Here is a 19,410-nt window from a genome sequence, read left to right as displayed (position 1 = left end):
GAATGCAAGTGGTACTGTTTACTCAGAGACTGTGGATTTGGCCATTGACCAGACGTGAAATGAGAGAGCGAGAAGGAAGTGCAACAGTCTGAGCCTGGGATCACATGCTGGGTTTAGCCCCCAGGCCTCCTTGCTTCAGCTCAGTGCCCTACCATCCCAAGCAGGAAGGGAAGAAGGGGCCAGGGGCAGAACTGTCAGGCACACATCCTCAAACGGGGGACATAATGGATTCTCAGGGGAGGAGAGGAAATCAGACATTACAGCGGCTTGGAGCCCTCAAAGCTCCACTTGGGCCAACAAAAGCTTGTTAAGGTGAGCTTAAATTAAATAAAAAACTTTTCCTTAGGTGGGGGGCAGTAATGAATTTTCAAAAAGGTTAAGAACACTAATTAAGGGATGGAGAGACCCTATTGAGGAGTCTAGGACAGATGAGAGAGGCTGAAGGAACGCCTAAGAACATCTCAGATGTGCACACATCTACATATATGCCTCCATGTGACACAGACACACACGCACCCCTCAGCTACTAAACAGACCGTCTCATACAGTTATGACAGGCATAGAAACATACCTTTCAACTTAAGATTCTTTTCTACTGAAAAATTAGAAACATTCTGAATATGGCATTGTAGTTCAGCCAGGAAAATCACCCCTCCTCTGCTCAGACACAGACCAAGGAGAACACAGATGAGTCTGAGCTGGTCTGTTTTGATTTTATTATTCTGCCAGATATACATTTTTTAAAAATGTAATCATTAGAGCAGTCCATTGCCACAGGAAAATGAGCTTAAGTGATCTTCCAGAATTGCTTTCCACATACCAGTCACTCTGACATGCAAAATAAACCTGTCTGAGTAAATCTGACCAAGTTTTTCTAATAAAAACATTGATGAAGTTCAGTTGAGCATTCAAAACAAATCAAGAAGAAGAGGAAGAAAGAAAAACTACATCTTCCAAAATTTCTAAAGTAAATGGATCTGAGGAGCAGACAAAGGCACACCACGAGAACGGGCATGCGTCCGAACCCTGTGTTGTTTGAGCCACAAACAGGACATTTCCTTTCCTAGTCAAGTAAAGCGACCTGGGACACCCTCAGCTTCTGATGCTCGTCCGCACTGATGAGCGATGGTGGCTGGGGGGAGTAAGCGGGCATCGTGGAAGAGAAGGGCCAATATGGGTCACCGCGATGACAAGTCTCCAAGAACAACTTTTCCCTTTCAACAACAAAGAACATGAAAAACAACGTCTACTCAACATTATATGCAACGCCTGAGGAAGACAAAAGGGACCTTGGAAGGTCAAAGCTTCATAACGCTGTGCGGCATCTTCTACAGCAGCTTCTCATTCAGGGGAGACACTTACCCCAAAGACACGAATGCACTTCCGTCACCGTCTGAGTCGGCTGTACACATTTCATTTCTTTAGCTCTGAGTTTTCTGATTCTTTCTTGAAAACACCAAGGTCCCCTCCATCAAGCAGCTAGTGTCCTGACACAAAGGTTCTCAACTTTAGAAAGCTCTCATGGAGAGACTTAGCTCTCTGGGAAGACAGGAAAGTCATCCATTCTCTCCAGCAGTTAGAGAATAACCATTTATTTATTATTAACGACAGGAATTAAGATGCTCAGGAAGGGGGAGCTGTGTTCCACACATTTCTTTAACCTTTGCTTTTAATTTTATGCCATTATATTCTTAAATTGCTTCACATAGCCCAGACGGTCCTGCAGCCCGACGCTGACCGTGGCCTCGACGAGAACCTACTTCCAGTTTGACAGCCAATCTGCTAGGTGACAACGTGAATGTAATCTGCCTTGAGGGACAAGAAGTGGTACATGAACAAATCACCATAATCACCAAACTGGCCGTTCATACAGTTTATTTCACTAGACTGCGATTTTATACACAGTATGAAGGGGTTTCCTGACAGCACACAGCTTACTTTCTGCACTGCTGAAGAACCAGTTTTTTTACATTGTATCATAGTACCCTATCATTAAAACATTATTCAGTGAATTTTTTCCAACTACATATAAACGGAGATTTACCACACACACGGTGCAAGAATGTCTTATAACATATTTGAATCACAAAATGTGAATCTAACATACGCCACTGTAATTAGAACACTACTGTAAAATTACGATGCCCCATGTTACACTTGCCAGGTTACATTAATTTCTGTATACATCACAAAGCAGTTTGGTGGATAACTTCTGATAATTGGCAGCAGCTTTTAACTATGATTTCAAGAGAAATCTTTTAAGAATCAGAATTCTGAATTTTAAAAACTTCTTCCTTTATGTGTTCAATATTCTCAGAATCAAAATGGGACATTTTTAAATTTATAGTCTCTAAAACAGAAGAATAAATTCAACCCTCCCTTAGCAGAAAGGCTGGGTTGTAATAATAGGCTTCGTAGAAACCTACAAAAAGCATTGCATTGTATGGGGAGTGGAAATGAGCTAAAAAAAAAAACCATAAAATTTCTTTAAAAGCTTCTTGGATTCCTCTGGCCCTCCCCACCTCTGTCACACAGAGAAAGAAGACTGCATTACAAGGGACGATGTTTCCACGAAATGACGTTCTAAAGAAAATGCATGTAAACAAGGCAGAGAGAAAGATGTCTTCATTTTCCCATTTTGTGGAGCGGGGTGGTGGGATGACATCAGTTAAAAAAGAAATAGAACTCCTTAATCAAAGAACCACTTTATTACACACAAAACAGCTTGGGATAATTGCTGGAAATTTCTCATGTGTTTCCTTTTCTTTCCCCCAAAGTTTGAGAATGTTTGAAAGTTCAATAAATAGTAGAAAAATAATCCTTTACTTAGAAATTTTGAGATGCATCATTTAGAGCTTAACATGAGTTCCCTACAGCAATTGTGGTACCCAGGTCCCACTGAGGAACAAAGTGATGTCTGGAGAGCCCACGCTTCTTCTGGATGCGCCACGTTCCCGGTCTCCGGGGGAGATTTTTCTCTCTTCCAGTTAAGGAGAGCTCAAGGCTTCTGGCTCCGCAGAACATTCCTCTGGCTCAGCTGAACGAAGCTTCCCAATGTTTCATTTACAGGTCTCGTCTCCGTGTTTGGAGGTTTGCCTTCTGTTCCATTCCGTTAGCATCATGGCAGGTTCATTAATCAGGCTTATTTCCCCTCCATCTCAGAACCAGCCTCGCATCTTCACAGATGCGATTTTGTTGTCGTCGCTCTTGTTCTGAAACATGGCAGCAGGCAGAAAACGAGTGAACCGACGCTGGAGAAAGCACAAACACCAGGGGTCTCTTGCTGTGGATTTGACGCCGGCTCTCTTTGCCTCCAGAACGTTCTGGATCTCCCAGCTCCCGTCTTCTCCGGGGGGACGAGGAGACCGTCAGCACTCCGCATCGACAGTGTGTACTGTCACGGCTGCCTGGAGGTGGTGGCTGTGATGCAGCGTGGGGTGATGCAGGCGGCAGTGGTGGGACTTGTGACTCAGGAGGGCAGCAGTCTGCGGGGGGGTGTCCAGGTCCAGATCCTCGTCGTGGTTTCCCACATCGACGCCCGCCGACAGGGGGTCGTTGTTGCATGGGGGATTTTCGCTGTCTTCCTGTGGGCTCATGGTGCTGTAACCTAGAAAATGAACAGAACAGGCAGCTGAGGGCTTCCAGGCGCAGGCAGGAGACGTCACTGAAGATTTCTAGGGCACTGGGAGGCACTCCTGTCTGTGCTACGTCAGTGCGGACCGTCAGCAGACGCTGGACGGACTTATTTTTAACGAGATCTTCTAACTGCATTTTTCTTAGAACAGTTACACAATAAATACATTTTAGATGACTGAGAAAGCATAGATAAGAAAAAAAAAAAAAAGAACCCTTTCCCCAAACCTCCAAATTAACAAAACAAAAATTAAAATCACCTCACATCCCATCTGGTCCACAGATACCCAGCACTGACTTGTGGGCAACTATCCTCTTACACTTTTCCTCGGGATAAGATTAAGACTGTTTTTCATTTTAAAGAAAAAAAAAAAAAAAGGCAGTTTTAAGAAAAACATCCTAACAGGACTCAGATCAGTCAGGGGCTGGTGGGAAAGCTGGGCTGCAAAATGCCCAAGTGTGATGCCACAGCAAGACAACAGCGATGACCTGCACACCTGCTCCCCGGCAGGCACTGGCCTCCAGCAATTCCTGCCTACCCATGAGGCATGCGTTCTAGCATCCATTTTACAGGCGAGGGACCTGATGATCAGAGACATCAACGAACTCGTCTAAAGTTCCAGGACCCAATGAAACACTACCTCCACACACACACACCCCCACAGCAACTGGCAGAAGCATCAACCGTTCTCTGAGTAAGCTGGCTCACTGTATTTAAAGATTAATTTCTTTTGGTATTCTAAGTAATAGATGTTTCAAAAGAAAATGCCCTTGCTGATCAAAGGATTCCATTCCACGAACCCTGGCATGTTTTTAAATATTGCAAAAATCCCCTTCTAAAATTTTGAGAAGTGACAGCTCATTAATATTTCCGCTGCATCTACAGTTAGCATCAATCAGCACTCAGCCGTGAGGAGCGCGAGTCACATTTGTGGCTGCAGAATTGATGCGCTTGCATACAGCCAAGCAGGAATGGTTTGTGGTTGAAAATCTATGTTCTGTGCAAAAGGAGAAAGGCAATTCTCTGTCCTCAATGAATCATTTCTCAAATGACAGGATTATTTCAGTCAGTCCAACTCAACACATATTTCTTGGGCACCTACTATGGACCCGACACTGTGTTGGGCATCATAGCAGACGTCAGGACGCAAACCTGGTCCCTGCACAAAGGAGCTGAAAGGCTAGTGCTTGAGAAATAAAACAAGGACAAGCACAACTCAATTCAATTATTCATTTACCGAAGACGGTTTTGGGGCTGGAGGCAGAGACTATGAAACATGGATAAGAGATGGCTCTTTTCCTCAAGGATTTCACAACCGAGTATGAAACAGATATTCATGAAGCTGGGTTCACTCTAATGCAGATAATGGTAAATGCTATAATGGCAATCCAGAAGAGGGAGCAACTAATTCTGACTGGGGGAATTGGAAAGCTTCACAGAAGAAGGCATATTTTAGTTGGGCTTCAGTGGATGAATAGGAGTTTGCTAAGTGACTATGAGCAAGGGAACAGGTGAGCAGAGCCCCACGGGGTGCAAGTGAGGCTGTCCTGTATCCCATGGCCATGAGGAGTGCGAGCAGTAGCTGAGAACAGGGCAGGTGGAAGGTGGAAAGGTCAGGTCAGAAAGCCACAGCAAAGCGTAGAAAAGGGAGAGAGAATACGAGATTTTGAGTAGACCAAAAAAAAATGCATGATCATTTCTGTGTTTTAAAGAGTTCTGGTGGCAATTTGGAAGATGAATAAAAAGGAGAGGAAGGGGGCAGTTAGGTTATTGCAACAGCCCGGACGAGAGATGGAGAATTAAGACTAAGGGTACGGGATGGGACAGACTGAAATGCCGCCTCGGGGTGGAAGCAATAGAAGCTGGCTAGCAGCTGGGCGTTGCGGGGGGTGAGGGGTGGTTAAAGGGGCAGCAGCTTGAGTCAGGACGGTAAGAGATGGAGACTTGGAGATCCCGAGTCCCGGGGAAGAAAATGAACATTTTTGGGGGGCACATCTTGATTTTGAGAGTCTGTGCCTCACATACGTGATATCACGAGAGTGAGGGTGGAAGCGGGAGGTCACCGATGTGTGTCTATCATTCTTGATGCCCTCTGGTGCCAGGGGCCAGGCTGGCGGCTCAACAGAAAGAGGGGTAAGGGGAGGCCCAGCTCCTGAGAAGCCCAGTCAGGATGGGGAAAGACACCGGAAGGACCAGCAAAGCAGGTTAATGCAGCTGAGGACACCTGAGAAGGTGACCCTTCAGGCAGCCCGGAGGAGAGAGAAGGGCTTCATCAGGTAGAGAGGAGTAGAGAGGTGCTGCAGGTGGGGAGGCGAGCACAGACACAGCAGCCTGGAAGGTGCCAGCACACCTCGGGAAGGGTGACAAGCTCGATGGGTGAGAGGAAGAAGCAGGAGATGCGGCTGGAGATGCAGTGGGACAGGCAGGGTCAGACCAGACCAAGAAGGCTGTCGAAGCAATGAGCTAGGATTTAGTGACAGTCAAGGGCAGGTGGGGTGGGTGGGTGGCAGTGACATGATGTGTGCTTTAAGAGGATCTCTTGGGGCGATGAGGAGGCTGGACAAGGAAGGAGGGATCAGAGGCTCAGAGGACAGGGGGCGGGGGCCTGGGGCCTGAGGAGATGGCAAGGACCTGAAGTGGGACGGGAGCAGCATTTGGCTGGAGCAAGCAGCTGGCTTCAAGAGGCTGTTCCAGTGCAGAGTAGGCTGGATCTGGTGACCAAACAGCCTTGTCTGGGGAAGATGCCAGGAGGACTGCCATCCTCGGGTAAGGTCAAGGTTTCCCGGTTCAGAAGCTGGGCAAACAGTGATGCCTTTACCCAAGATTAAGAGTTCAGGAGCCAGAATGAGTCTCTCTGCTTTGGCAGCACCAAGCCTAGAATGTGCTGTAGGCTCCATCTCAGCTACAAAGTGCTATGGATGCTGAAACCGCCTTATGCTCCACACGTACGGGACTAAAGGAGAAAACACGGTTTTAGAAAAAACCTCTGTGCCTGTGTTGATTATTTTCAGTTAACTTTTAGTGCTAGGCTGTCTCCATCTTGCCTCCAAATACTCCTGGATGGCTTCCTATCTCTGCTCATTTACAAGCACCCACAGTAACTGATAATTCATTTTCACATTCACAGCGTAAAATGCATGGCGGTCCTTCTGCCCGGCTCACCCTCCCACTTTCCCACATCTTGCTGTTGTGCTTTGTGCCTCAGTCTGAAGGTCTTCTCTGGGAAGCCGTCCCAACCACCCCCGCCCCCCGGCTCTGCCAACCCACACGGGTCTGGTGCCTCTTCTGTGAGTTCGAACGGCTTTCTCTGCACATCTCTGTCTTAGATTTTGCTGTATTACAATAAAATATAGGGCTGTCTTGTCCATTAGCAAATTCTTTCTTAAAGCACAAGGACTTATTTACCTCAGTCCTCCTAGTATTCAACACAATCCGTCACGCAAAGGAGGTATTAATTAAAAAAAACTCACCTACTCTATTCCCAAAGCTGGCCCGAGTGAATTTGCTTAGTTATCTGTGTTCTGTCTGCTGTCATTCACCTGAGCATTCACTGGGCCCTGCCCAGGGGTTCTGAGTCCAAGGATGCTCTGAACCCGGCCGCTTGCAGGCCCAGGGTTGGTGATGGTGCAGCTGTCCCCGAGATAACGGAGGGCACCCCCATTTCTCCTGATGTGTTCAGATAAGAACCCCCAGCAGGGGCTCTTCCAAAGGGAACCCCTGGCTCTGGGGCCATTTCGTATAATTTCTCAGTGTGATACTATTGCTCAACCCCTCGGTAACTTACTCAGGCCTCCTCTTATCTCAGTAATTAATGAAAATCTGGAGGGAGGAAGCAGAAAGCTGTGAAGCAGCAGGAGAAAGCCAGACACATGCTCTCCCTTCGCAAATTAATGGAGTGTTTACTCAGTGCCAGGCAGTTCTGAGTGCTGGCAGCAGTGACGAAGACAGGCTGGTCTCTGACTCACGGAGGAGGAAGCGCTATTTAAAACACAAAGGATATTCACAGGCACTTTCAAAGGAAAAATAACTTTACTATTCAAAGTGGATGCAGAAAAGTCTATGCAAAGAGGATCTTGAGTGAGAAACAGGCTTGAGGAAGGAGGCCAGGCCCCCAGTAAGAATGGAAGAGTACTCTAGGCTTCTGCTTCTGTTTTTATCTGATGGCTCCTAAGAACCGTTCTGCATGGTTAGGGACATTGGGTCCCGCGGGGGACTCACCACCTTGTGGTCACGGAGAGTAACTGCAGGAGAGTATCCGGGTATCTCTAGAAAGTGGTCCTGGGCTGCGCTACCAGCTTCAGACCAGGTTTTCAAGGTTCAGCATTTGCCTTGAGTCTTTTGGAATATGCTTCGCTAGGAGGAATTTTCCTTTCACAAGGAAAAAATGTTGCTTAACACACACTTGCGTGAAGTTTCCAATGTGATGGTAACCAAAACACAGATTCACAGGAACAAATATATATTGGTGGTTTTTAACTTAAAAATAAGCCAGTTGATGATGAGATAGAACATGATATTTTCAAGAGAAATAATGGGCAAAGCAGATGTATAATTAGAAGCACAGACAGGTGGTAGCTGTTTCTAAGCTCCCCTGCGAGGGTAACAGTTAATAGTTGAGCTCTGAAAACAGTCATTCCAAGTGGTCCCAGAATAGTGACAGAATGATTCTACTTTTCAAAAAGGATTCTTATTTTGAGCAGTTTTTTTCAAGAAACAAATTAAAATTAGATTCATTTGAAATACAAAACTCTGTTGGCCACATGAAATACTTCTAAATAAAAATGCAGCCTGAAATCTCCAAATTTAGCTTGTTAACATTCAGCTTCAATTCCAGGAATATCACAACTCTGAACCATACCACAAGCCTAGTCTGCTCAGTACAAACTTATACATTTATATTTTTAATTCTTTTGAGTTTCCTTTTGTGTATCAGATCCAAGGACTCACGTGGAAATATGCTCTCCGGTAGCACAGAGCATGTGCTGTGACCCTACCAGCTCAAGGGTCGGCACCAGCGCCACCTCCCCACTGGCTGGTGCCACCTCCCCACTGGCGTTGTCCATGATTTACTTGCAGATAAACTTGAACTCTCTCCCTAACTTCTTTGTCCTCCTCTTTTAAGGAAGCTGTCACAGGCAGCCTCTCATCAGTCTTATGAATGCATGCATTTGTTTACAGGTTCCTCCTAGATTGTAAATTCCCTGAGGGCAGAGTCGGCATGGAGGTGGGAGGGCCACCCTGAGCTCCTCCCTGCCATATGTGATTTCACTTCACCCTCAGACAGCTTTACCAGGTAGGAATTTCTAATCTCGTTTTAATAATTAGGAAGCTGAGGTCCAAAGTAGCTTCACTAAGTCTCAGCTTGCAGAGAGGGAGAGAGGCGGGATGCTAGGTGACCTCTCCCTGACCCTTTCTGATAAGCAATCTGCTGCCTCAGAGATGCTGTCCGTCCTTCTCCAGCTCCCTCCCTGTGCCCAGCAAATAGCAGACGCCCAGTCCCCTCACCAAACAGGAGATGAGCAAGAGGCATGCAGACAGAACAATCAGATTAGATCTTTGTTTTCATGTGTACCCATGGCTTATCCTCCAGGCATTACAGGGACATTAACCGGATGCTGCCAATTGTAGTGACCCGCCGTGCAGGTGCACAGATGTGACAACATGCAGTTAAATGCAACTGATTCTGTGGTGCATTTGGAATTTTGTCGAATGTCACTGTCTTCCAGTTCTTTTGGTGGTGCGTTCTGTCTGCACGAGAAACTATTTTTCATTCCTTGGGGATAACAGGGATCCAATTATTGTGAAAAATGAAAGAAGCAAGCCCTTAGCTAGAAGCCCTGGCTTTCAGATACTGATGCTGCTGCTCTCCTCCTTTTATCTCAGCTGTTGCTTCATCTGCCATTTTACTAAGACGGGACTGCTAATGGAACAGCATAACCTTGCTCAGAATTCCAGCTTTGTGTTCAAGCAATTTCTGGGGGGGGGGGATGGACGAGAAAGGATTCAGAATTTCTGCTGAATAAGAAATTATTTCTGTTGAACTTTAGTAGCCTCAAACCTGTTTTATTATTCAAAGGAGAAGAGCCACAGAACTGCCTGGCAGAACGAATTTATGCAGGTTCAAAGGTTTTCAGGGAAAAAAAGGCAGAAAGTCAAAGAAACTGAAAAATTTAAGTTGTCCTTTGCCTCTACATAGAAACCCAGAGTTTCTATTTAGTTGGTGGGAACAATGTCATTCAAAGCCCAAATTAAGAGTCTCCAACTTACAAACCAGAGCTTTGGCTTCTCCTATTTTCCAAAGGGCGTTGGAATCTCCAGCTGTCGTGTAAAAGGCAGTCATGGCTGCTCTGCTGAATATTTACTCCTAAATTTTTTAGCACAGGTGTGGGAGCACACTGTTCAAAGACTTTTTTTTTTTTTTCCAGGGTAGATGTGGAGAAAGCAGAGTCAAAAAGGCATAGATGCATTATATATGCATTAAAAAAAACCCTGATTCTGTTGTAATCTATCATAACATTAATAAAAAAAAAAAAAACCCTGATTCTGGGAAGAAAATAAAGATTTCTGGAAAATTAAACAGCTCTATGAAAAATAAAAAGGTTTTACCATCATAGGAAAGTCCTTCCGCTCCTGACATGTTTTCGTGGAACTGTGGCAGGGGCGCTGAGAGAGCAGGATTCACCTGCCGTTCTCCATGACAACAAGCCACACAATGCTGAGAAGGCGAGAAGGCACGTGGCGGCCAGGTCTTCAGCAGCACATGTGGACTTTATAATCTGTAGCTCACTTAGCCCTCGGCGCCTCTTCACAGCTAAGCCCCGACCCTTTGTGATCACCTCACAGGCACTTTACACAACTCCTCAACTTTGTACACCCTGGTCCCTTTGCCTCTAACTCTTCTTCAACTGTCCTTCAAGCCTCAGTGCAAACATTGTCCCTTTGGTGAGGACTTCTCTGAGCCTCCCAGTAAGGGTGGAGGTCACGGCCGGGGAATGCCAGAGGGCAGCATGGACTCTCGTGTGCCCCAAGAGTATGCGACTAAGAGAGCCCGTAACAATGCTGGGGTCTGCCAACCAACAACACCCGGCGCTAGGACCCATGAGGACGCCAACCTCCTGAGAGTCACGTGGAGTGGTCAGCAGGCTCCATAAATAATCTAAATCCTCATTTATGGAGAAAACCCAGGAAGCGATCTGTGCACCCAGAGTCATCTCACTCATGCCTGGGAGTGCCGAGACGTAAGCAAAACTACCCTTGGGCTCTTAGAAATGTGTCATGTTGGAATGTGTCTTTTTGGAAAACTATGTCAAAAACAATTCACTTGAGTACAGAACAGGAGAGAGAGAGAAGGGTGGGTGTGAGTACCAGCCCACAAGAGGACACCAGGTTCCTCCGGTCCTCAAATGTAGAAGGCTAAACCTTACCATGGTCACTCTCTGTTCCCGATCGACCCCAGTAGCGACGCCTCCTCTCTGGACTGTGTGCGTGTCGTTCGATGACTGCGGCTATAAACCGAGTATTGCTGACTGTGGGAAGGCAAGGATGGTTAGTCACTCCTAGGCCAGTAGCTTTATTGTTTCAAGCACACTGGCTCTGAGCAGCCCATTCACACGTTGGGGGAGTGTTCTTTGGAGAGTTAGAATAGTATTTTTTTTAAGATTCTGAGGATTAGGGAGTTGCTTTTAGATCCAGGGCAGGGAAAGGCCCCTAATTACATGTCTCCATGGAACAAGCATCCAACAAGCATCAAGAAGATGGCACTAAGCGGCTGGAGGCCAGGCTGTCTCAACACTCATAGAACTCTCTTTTGATAAAGAAATGCTCTTTTTTCCCCCTGAGTTGTATACATTAGTTAAGGGATTAAAAAAACGCATACCTGCTGATTCCTTTTCTAAAATACTACACTGGAAGGTGATGAGGAGGATGAGGAAAAGGGAGGGTGAGGGGTTTTAGACAAAAGAACTTAACGTAAAAAAGAACATCATAAAATCTTTTGAGATTTTCTCAAACCAAGCAAACACCCATACTTACTCCAAATGAAAATGGGAGGAAAAAAAAAAACCCCGTCGTGTCGAGGCTTCTTAAATTTTAATATAAGCCAAAAGGATATAAGACAGAATACTTATTCTGGACCAGCCTCCCGCTGACACATTCTGCAGCGAGGCAGCCGGAACACTCACTGATGCCTCTGTCTTCGTGGCTGTCGTCGTCCCTTTCATCTCTGTCATTCTCCAGGTTGGACATACGCACTGACATTTCTACCCATCATTAAAAAGAGAGAAACATGACTATTTAATCAAACAAAATCACCGGCTTTAATACCCCGCAGAGCGCTCGTTTGATGGCTGGGTGACAGCCTTCCATCAGGATCTAGTCCTGTCTCGGAAAAGGATGAACTGATGCCCCATCTAGTTTTTTTTTTTTTTTTAAAGAGGAGGGAGAAGGAATCAGAAGAGGGGGAGAATAGGAGCAAATAATCGAGAGAGGCACCTGAAATGCATTTCTGAAGACAGAGGAGAAAAGAGGCTGATAGAAGCTAACAGACCTTTAATCCTCTCCTAATGTCCCTGAGACAGAAGGAAGGGGTCTAAAACCATGGCTGACTGTGCTGACAAACGGTGTTACAAAGCCTGTGAAAGGCCAGGCACAAGGTCACACGGAGGGCAGTCATCCTCCGCCTAACTGAATCTCGCCAAGGGGAGGGCGCCTCATGATGAGCCCCGGCCGGCACTAAATCCGGCAACATTATCCCCTGATCCCCATCAGGACTGCGGCCACAGCGAAACATTCCAGCATCAACTGGTCTCTCCTGCTGCCAGGGGGAGCTCGGAGGCTCCTGACCGAGCCCAGGAAGAACGATGAGTGAGCCTCATCTCCATAAAGGTTAGGGCCACACATCCCGGGGGCTTTCAGGGAGGATGGGGATGGTCATTAAAAGGTTTGTCCCTTGTAAGTGAGCACAGACACGACATTTAAGTCTTGGTATTGAAGCCACGGTTACAGATGAACCATTGCGTACGTGACTTCTATCACATATCCCGCTTTAAGAGATGTGATTGCTCCTTCGAACGTGTGCTCATTCACACTATTTACTGACAGCTGCAATAGGACAGATCCACGCTCCTGCCAAGAGTGACTTGGGTATCTTTGGTCCACTTGTCTTTTTTGGAACAGCAAGGACAGCACATCTGAGCTTAGTGAAGAATAAAATTTCCCTCTCAGCATCCCGGCTGCCCTGACCGGCTTATTGCAGAGGCAGGCTGTGTCGGGTCAACACTGTGTAGGAAAAGACAGGATCCAGAGATTTTCTGGGGAATCAAAATGGAGCCCGCAGGGTTTAGGCACTGAAGAACGAGCTCTGGGCCACAGGCTTTGGCGACTTCGGAATTGACTCCATGGAAGCCAAAAATGTAGCCCTGTCTTACACTTGCTTGGAGGCTCACAAAACTGGCCACGGTCCCTCCAGCCTTGGAACAACCTAAGGCTAAGGAAGGCCACTGCCTCCTGGAGGAGCCTTGGGATTCGTCTCGGGGCTCACCTTGGGCAGCGAGAGGCGACATATGCTGATGACTCCGGCGATGGATCTGATGGCGGTAGGCATACACAGCGAGGACCAGGACCATGATGCAGCCCATGATGCCTCCAGCCACGGGGCCCACGGGGGCGCTTTTAATCATGTTCAATGTGACAACCTCGTCACCTTCATTAAAATAAACAAACAGATGTCTCTTGTCAAGATTTCCCAAGTGTGGTAGGAGGTAGGGATGGGGGTGAGATGGGAGGGAAGAGAGCGGGAAGGGGTTGGGGGAAGCGAAGTAAGAACAGTGCTTTGAGCTGTGAAGTCAAGACCCACCAGGAGGGGGGAGCAGTGGCTTCATCTAGTCCTTGGTTCTCAAATTAAATGCTGCTTGGTCAGCAGAGCGAGAGCACCACGGGCAAGCGCAGGTGGAACCAGCGTGTCAACGGGACTCACTCACTCACCAGGCGGTGCCCGGTGCAAAGAGGCCCGCCCCCTGGGTGTGGGCTCCTCGTGGGAGACAGGACACCCAGTACAGAGGGGAGGGCCACCTGGGCCTCATGTGACTGGTCTGCCACAATAAATGGCACCGGGTACAATCAATATGTACTAAAAAGATCATATTTCAAAGCTTATGGGGTCTCTTTAACACCTTCTTTGGACTTTTCAGACAGGAAACTGCAGGTGGGCGTATAAAGGGACTTCTTAGAGAAAGGTCACTTCAGCTGTGTTCCACTGAGTCAGGAGTAACATGCGAGCTCTGAGCCCTCTTCCCACAGGAGCTTTTCTTATTGTATAGACAGGCTGACTCGGGGAGACGTTAAAACTCAAGGTATTCACTAACGATTTAAATAATTGCCTCACTTGTCAGCTGAGCTTTAGGAGCTTGTGTTAACTCCAGAAAGACACCAAAAAAACCTCACTGAGTGATGCAGGTAGTGTTTTTGGGGTCTTCAGGCCTGATCCCAGAGGCGTCCTTCCCTACCGTGTCCCTGTGCCCCACCCTCAGCTATTCCAGCTGCATTGTGTAATGCTGGCTTCTGCTGACCCCAAGGCCCTAAATGATGGCTTCTGCCTTGTAAAAGTGGGGAGGGAAGGCTACAGAGGGAAATAGATGTGCAGGGCAGTCTGCCCGCTGTCGGCCCTGCGCTGACCGTTGGGATGCGCATCCACACAAATTGCAGAGTGCAGCCATGCGGAAATCAGGCCCACAGTTCTCAGAACAAGCTTTAGGGGAATGCATTCCAGGCTTGCACAATTTGGCAGGACAGATGGCTGCTCACTCTGCACAGAATATCTAGCCAGCTTCGAAGGTAATTATCTGCCTTGGTTTTGTAACTAAAAACTACTGGCAGAGGAACCAGGAAAGGAGAGATCATTTTAAGACTGTTGACATCCACATGGGCAGGAAAATGTGTATTCAAGAATTAAATTATTATGGGTTCCCAACAAACATACCTATTGCTCCCATGTCATCAACGTAGGGACTTTTGGCTCCCACGATCCCTCCAAAGCATTCTTTCTGGGGAGCGCAGTAAGATTTGTCCAGGTGAGTCTTCCCATCGCTGTCCACCATGCACCATTCACAGTCCAGCACCCCGAAACAGTCCCTGCCAGAAAGACGACGCCCAGTGTCCCGGGCAGGGGAGAGCACGTGGGCTTGGGCATCAGACTGCTCTCAAGAGCTCCAGCACCTGCTGGTGCTGGAACTCCCTGAGCGCTATTTTCCTTTCCTTATAAAATGAGAAAAGCAGAGGTCTGCTGGCGATAGCTGGTTTATGTCCCTCAACAACTTGCAAACAACAGAAGTACAACTGCCCTCTGCGAATCACACCGTGAAATCCACACATCACGGGTTAGTGCAGGATTATTCAAAACCATCTTAAAAGACCAAATGGCCCCAGGTTTGTTAGACTTTGGTCTAACATCCCCCAATTCATAAAAAAAAAAAAAAAAAAAGGAAGGAAAGAAAAAATGGTCAAACAAGTCTGGGAAATACTAGATAAGTTAAACAGATTCCTTACCGCCCATTTCTTAGGACTTTTAATAGGTTAAGCGCATCAGGACTCTCTAAGAGAACACACGCAGTATTTCTCAAACTTAATTGACTTTGGGTTACTGCACAACATCTCAAATTAATTTATCTGATGCCCTGTCATTCCTTTGCCAAAACATACACCAGGAGTAGAATTGACTGTCCCCTTCTACCCACTGTTTGATCAAATGACAGCCTACAGTGACAACAGGCGAATCACCCCACCCCCAGCCCTTTAGTCTGCCACAGCCACCGTTCCCATGATGTCTAGTCCCAAACATCCTAAGGAGGAGGGGAGGGAACAGAGACACGGAGGTTTTAGTTCTCAAAACTACCACAAAGCAAATCTGCTTTCTACAGATGAATGCTGAGGAGCTTCCAGGTGTCACACATGCAGCCTTGGCCACTGGGTTCTGGTTCTGCAGCCCTCGCATCCCTGCCTCTTGCCCTTGCTTCTTCAGGCCATGTCCCCTCACACATCTGTCCTCATATTTATTGCAAGAAAACCTTTCCCATCCACAGACGAGGCTACTAACACGGTATAGATGACAAGTAGCTGTAACAAGTGGACAGCAGACCACCTTAAACCTGGTGGATAAAGGCTTGCAGAAATCAGTTTGGGATCCAAAAAGTCGACACAGCTTCTAAAACATCAAGGATGGGAAGGATGAATATCAACTGGAAAAGCTCGGTGAGGCTGCTGGTCACCACCCTTTACGAGGTTCTGTTCCCACAGTCATCGTGTTGACATAAAATGAGCCCTGGGCATGGCTTACCCACTCTCCATCCTCTGATTGCACCTGCTGTTGACACACTGGTGGAGAGCTTCCTGCAGGCCAGGGTCAATGGCTGTGTATGTCACCGGCTCCTGGTGGACCTCGCAACTTGGGTTTCTAGGCAGGAGCAAGTCTGGGGTTAGGACCAATCCCACGCGCATGCCAAACTCAGCATGCCTCTGGGCCCACAGTGTCAGGCAGATCTGGGTCTGAATCCTGGCTTCACTGCTTAGCTATAGGAAACCTTGGGCCAATTGCTTAAGTACTCTGAGCTTCAATTTGTTTATCTTTATGCCCAATATAAATAATATCGAAAAACTAGAAAGTCATAAATATTCAATAAAATAAGAATGCATACAATCAAAGGTGAACATTATTGCCCCTCCCTCACCATTCTAAATCTTACTTTTCAGACGTAACCACCGTTAACAGTTTCATGAAAGTCCTTTTAGACATTTTTGCTATGCCTGAACAAACATATACTAGTATACGTGTGGCACATAACATTCTTTCTTTCAAGTCTAGAGAAGGGACTCACTACAATTTATTTAACTGGTCTTAAAATTTGTCACTAATATAAATAATGCTATATTACGTGTTAGCGCGCATGCGTGTGTGTGAAGGGTACCTACATATTTATCACAGGGTTAATTTGAAAACTAAGTGACTTACTGTGCATAGAGTGTTTGGCACACAGTGGGCACTTAGTTAAAGTGTGTAACAGTCTCACATTTTTCGTATGCAGCACACATCCTCTTAACAGTTTGACCGCAACTGAATTTAAACCTGAAAGCGGACTTCATTTTAAGGCACTACCAAGCTTGAAATCTTGCTCACTGAGCAGTCTCACCATTAGAACAAATCATCTTCTTATACCCCAACCCAAACCAAATGGATAAACAAGACTCCCAGTAAGGGTGTGTATATATATGTTCACACATATTTTGTCTACAGATACCTATATACACACACACATATTTTTTGTCTACACACACATATTTTACCGGTTCTCTGCGTTGGTTAGGTTGCCAGTGCACTCATTGACCTCTAGAGGACACTCACAGGGACATTCGCATTCATTCTGCTCCATTCTGAAAAGCAAAAACAAAGTTACTATGCAGACTGTAGACAGCAAACTATATATTGTATACCCACTAAGGGGAGCAAAAGAAAGAAACCTCGAGCTAGTTAAAAGGGACAGTAAAAAGGAAGTCATGACCACGGTTTAATTACACAACTGGCCTCAATTCACTGCTCTGTGGACATGGACGCTGCAAACAGCACAGCTCTAAATGCTTCTGTAACCAGGACTTGCCACCCCAGCATTTTGTTTATTTTGCAGATGCCGCTTCAAAATGACTGGCATCAGTTAAAACATTCAACAGGGTGGTAAACGGAGAACACGATCCCTCTCGTTTTCACCGGTGACAGTTGAGACAGAGCCGGTCCACCATGCTGCAGGCACAGAAGGCGAGGGAGTCGCACGTCTCGTTGACGATGCCGACAAACGCGTTGGTCCCTGGGATCCTGGCCAGTCTGTACTTAGAACAGTGGCTGCCATGCACAAGGTTCGTCAAGTCCCCCTGTAGACAACCGAAGTGTCAGAAGTGGCAGACAACAATGCACAGACTCAGCCCTACCATGGTGAAAACCCTTCAACCATCTGCTCCAAATAGCTTGCAACGAAACTTCGTTTCTTTCTCATTACAAAAGCAGTCTTTAGTCACTGTTAAATATTTGGAAAATAAAAAATTTTCATAATACCATCAGTCAGAGATAATTCTCATTTAACAGTTGTGCATATATTTTTATTCTTTTACCTATGCTTACACAGATAAAATTTTTATAGCTTGTTTTGTAATCTTTCTTTTTTAACATGTAACAATATATCATAAAATGCAAGTAACTGCAGGAAGCGAGGACTGACAACTTTCAGGAACGGAATAGTTTAAAATTCATTCAAAAGCAAACCTAATCAACCAGAAGACACACATTCCCACCCCCCCCCCCCCCAGATAACAAAGCTCTCTTCTTCCAGCACTATAAAATTCCTTAAAAACCACTCTTTAAGAGGTCAGTTCCTGATTCCAGAATATTTAAACAATCCAACTTAAGTAATCATCCTCTACTTTCTATAAAAAGAAAATGCGATGGGCCAGCTTCTTCAAACACCATATTTGTCTACCATATTAGAAAACCAAAGATCCAAAAGCAGCATTGTCAAGTTGAGCATAATCATTTGTTTCTGCACGTGTGTCATCTGGAAGCCCCCATTATTTAATCCCACACTTGTTTCCACGCTGGTCATCCCTTTCATGTGCATGGTGAGGGGAAGCTTAACTCTGAGGGGCACGGCACGGCACGGGTTCTCAGAGGAATAGAGGAATTTCCTCCTGCCTGGAAGGTGCCCGCTTCTACAGTATAAGCAACAACAAACGCTGATCACCCGGTTAGCTCCAATACCCAGGAACGCTCCAATTCCATTTTGGAATAACTCGGGCTGTTAAGAAATTATTCTAATTCATATTCCACTAAAATTTGCGTTTCTGAAAAATTTCTACCAGCGTATCCTGGCTTTGTCTGCCGAAGACTCATGAAATCATTGTACAAATGATGGAAGACAGTCAGTCAGACTTTCATGTGTCAGCCTTACCTGCAGCCTCCCTCTGATGACAGTCAAGTCTGTCAACGCCCCTTTAAGGAGGGCGCTCCCCAGAACGGTATGGGGTCTGAATAGAGTAATAGTGACTTCCCTTGCTTTGAACACACTGTCCTATTAATATATTTATTTGTAAAACTCTTCTCTCCCAGACAACTGTTTTTGCAAGCGCTTTCATTGAGACCAACTTTAGGATCTTCATTTAACCTTAAAACATCTTTTAAAAAAATAATAACTACACATTTAATGATATAAATACCCACTCTAAATAAAAACTTAGGTTCTTGTGAATAACTTTTTGAATATTGGATCTGTCATTAACCATTTTTAGTTTTCTTCCAGCTAGGATTATTTACAAATTAATAAGACTATCCTTAAGATTTTAATCATATCCAGGTAAGTATGCAGCACCTCAAATCATACAGAGTATTCTAAGCTAAAAAAAAGAAATTATTTTCAGATGATCTACATGAGAGCTGCCAACTAACAGGACAGATGACCAAGAAGTGACTAATTCGGCTTTAAGCAGACTGAGCGCACTCCAGAAGACAGGAAGAGAGAAACACATGGTGCCACAGATATTTATACAGGAGTGTGGGAACAGACTTCAGCAGACATTTCAAAGGGCGTACCCTGGGTGCGTCTTTAAACAAACAAAACCAAAGCAAAATACCAAGTGAGAGACCTTAAAACATCCACTTCTCCACTGTGGGGTTTATCTCCCACAACTGTCACGCTGGGGAGCGGGCCTGAGGTCCTGTTCGGTCCTATCATTCTACAACGCTAAGG

General features: G+C 46.0%; 1 protein-coding gene across 2 annotated transcripts in view; it reads right to left on the bottom strand.

The window, feature by feature from the left end:
* Nucleotides 1-1,858: 1,858 nt before the first annotated feature.
* The window catches only part of CACHD1 (cache domain containing 1), a 197,490-nt gene continuing 179,938 nt past the window's right edge, over nucleotides 1,859-19,410 (bottom strand). For both annotated transcript variants that reach the window (XM_014855338.3, XM_070486469.1), the window contains 8 exons: nucleotides 17,385-17,545; nucleotides 16,967-17,053; nucleotides 15,963-16,079; nucleotides 14,610-14,761; nucleotides 13,173-13,334; nucleotides 11,815-11,892; nucleotides 11,059-11,160; nucleotides 1,859-3,607 (listed from right to left, as the gene is read on the bottom strand). In XM_014855338.3, the coding sequence (XP_014710824.3) occupies nucleotides 3,369-3,607; nucleotides 11,059-11,160; nucleotides 11,815-11,892; nucleotides 13,173-13,334; nucleotides 14,610-14,761; nucleotides 15,963-16,079; nucleotides 16,967-17,053; nucleotides 17,385-17,545 (1,098 nt within the window). In that variant the 3' untranslated portion in view covers nucleotides 1,859-3,368. The remainder of the gene's footprint in view (nucleotides 3,608-11,058; nucleotides 11,161-11,814; nucleotides 11,893-13,172; nucleotides 13,335-14,609; nucleotides 14,762-15,962; nucleotides 16,080-16,966; nucleotides 17,054-17,384; nucleotides 17,546-19,410) is intronic.

This window comes from Equus asinus, chromosome 16, assembly GCF_041296235.1.
Source record: "Equus asinus isolate D_3611 breed Donkey chromosome 16, EquAss-T2T_v2, whole genome shotgun sequence".
Lineage (NCBI taxonomy): Eukaryota > Metazoa > Chordata > Mammalia > Perissodactyla > Equidae > Equus > Equus asinus.
This window is presented reverse-complemented; position numbering and strand designations above follow the sequence as displayed.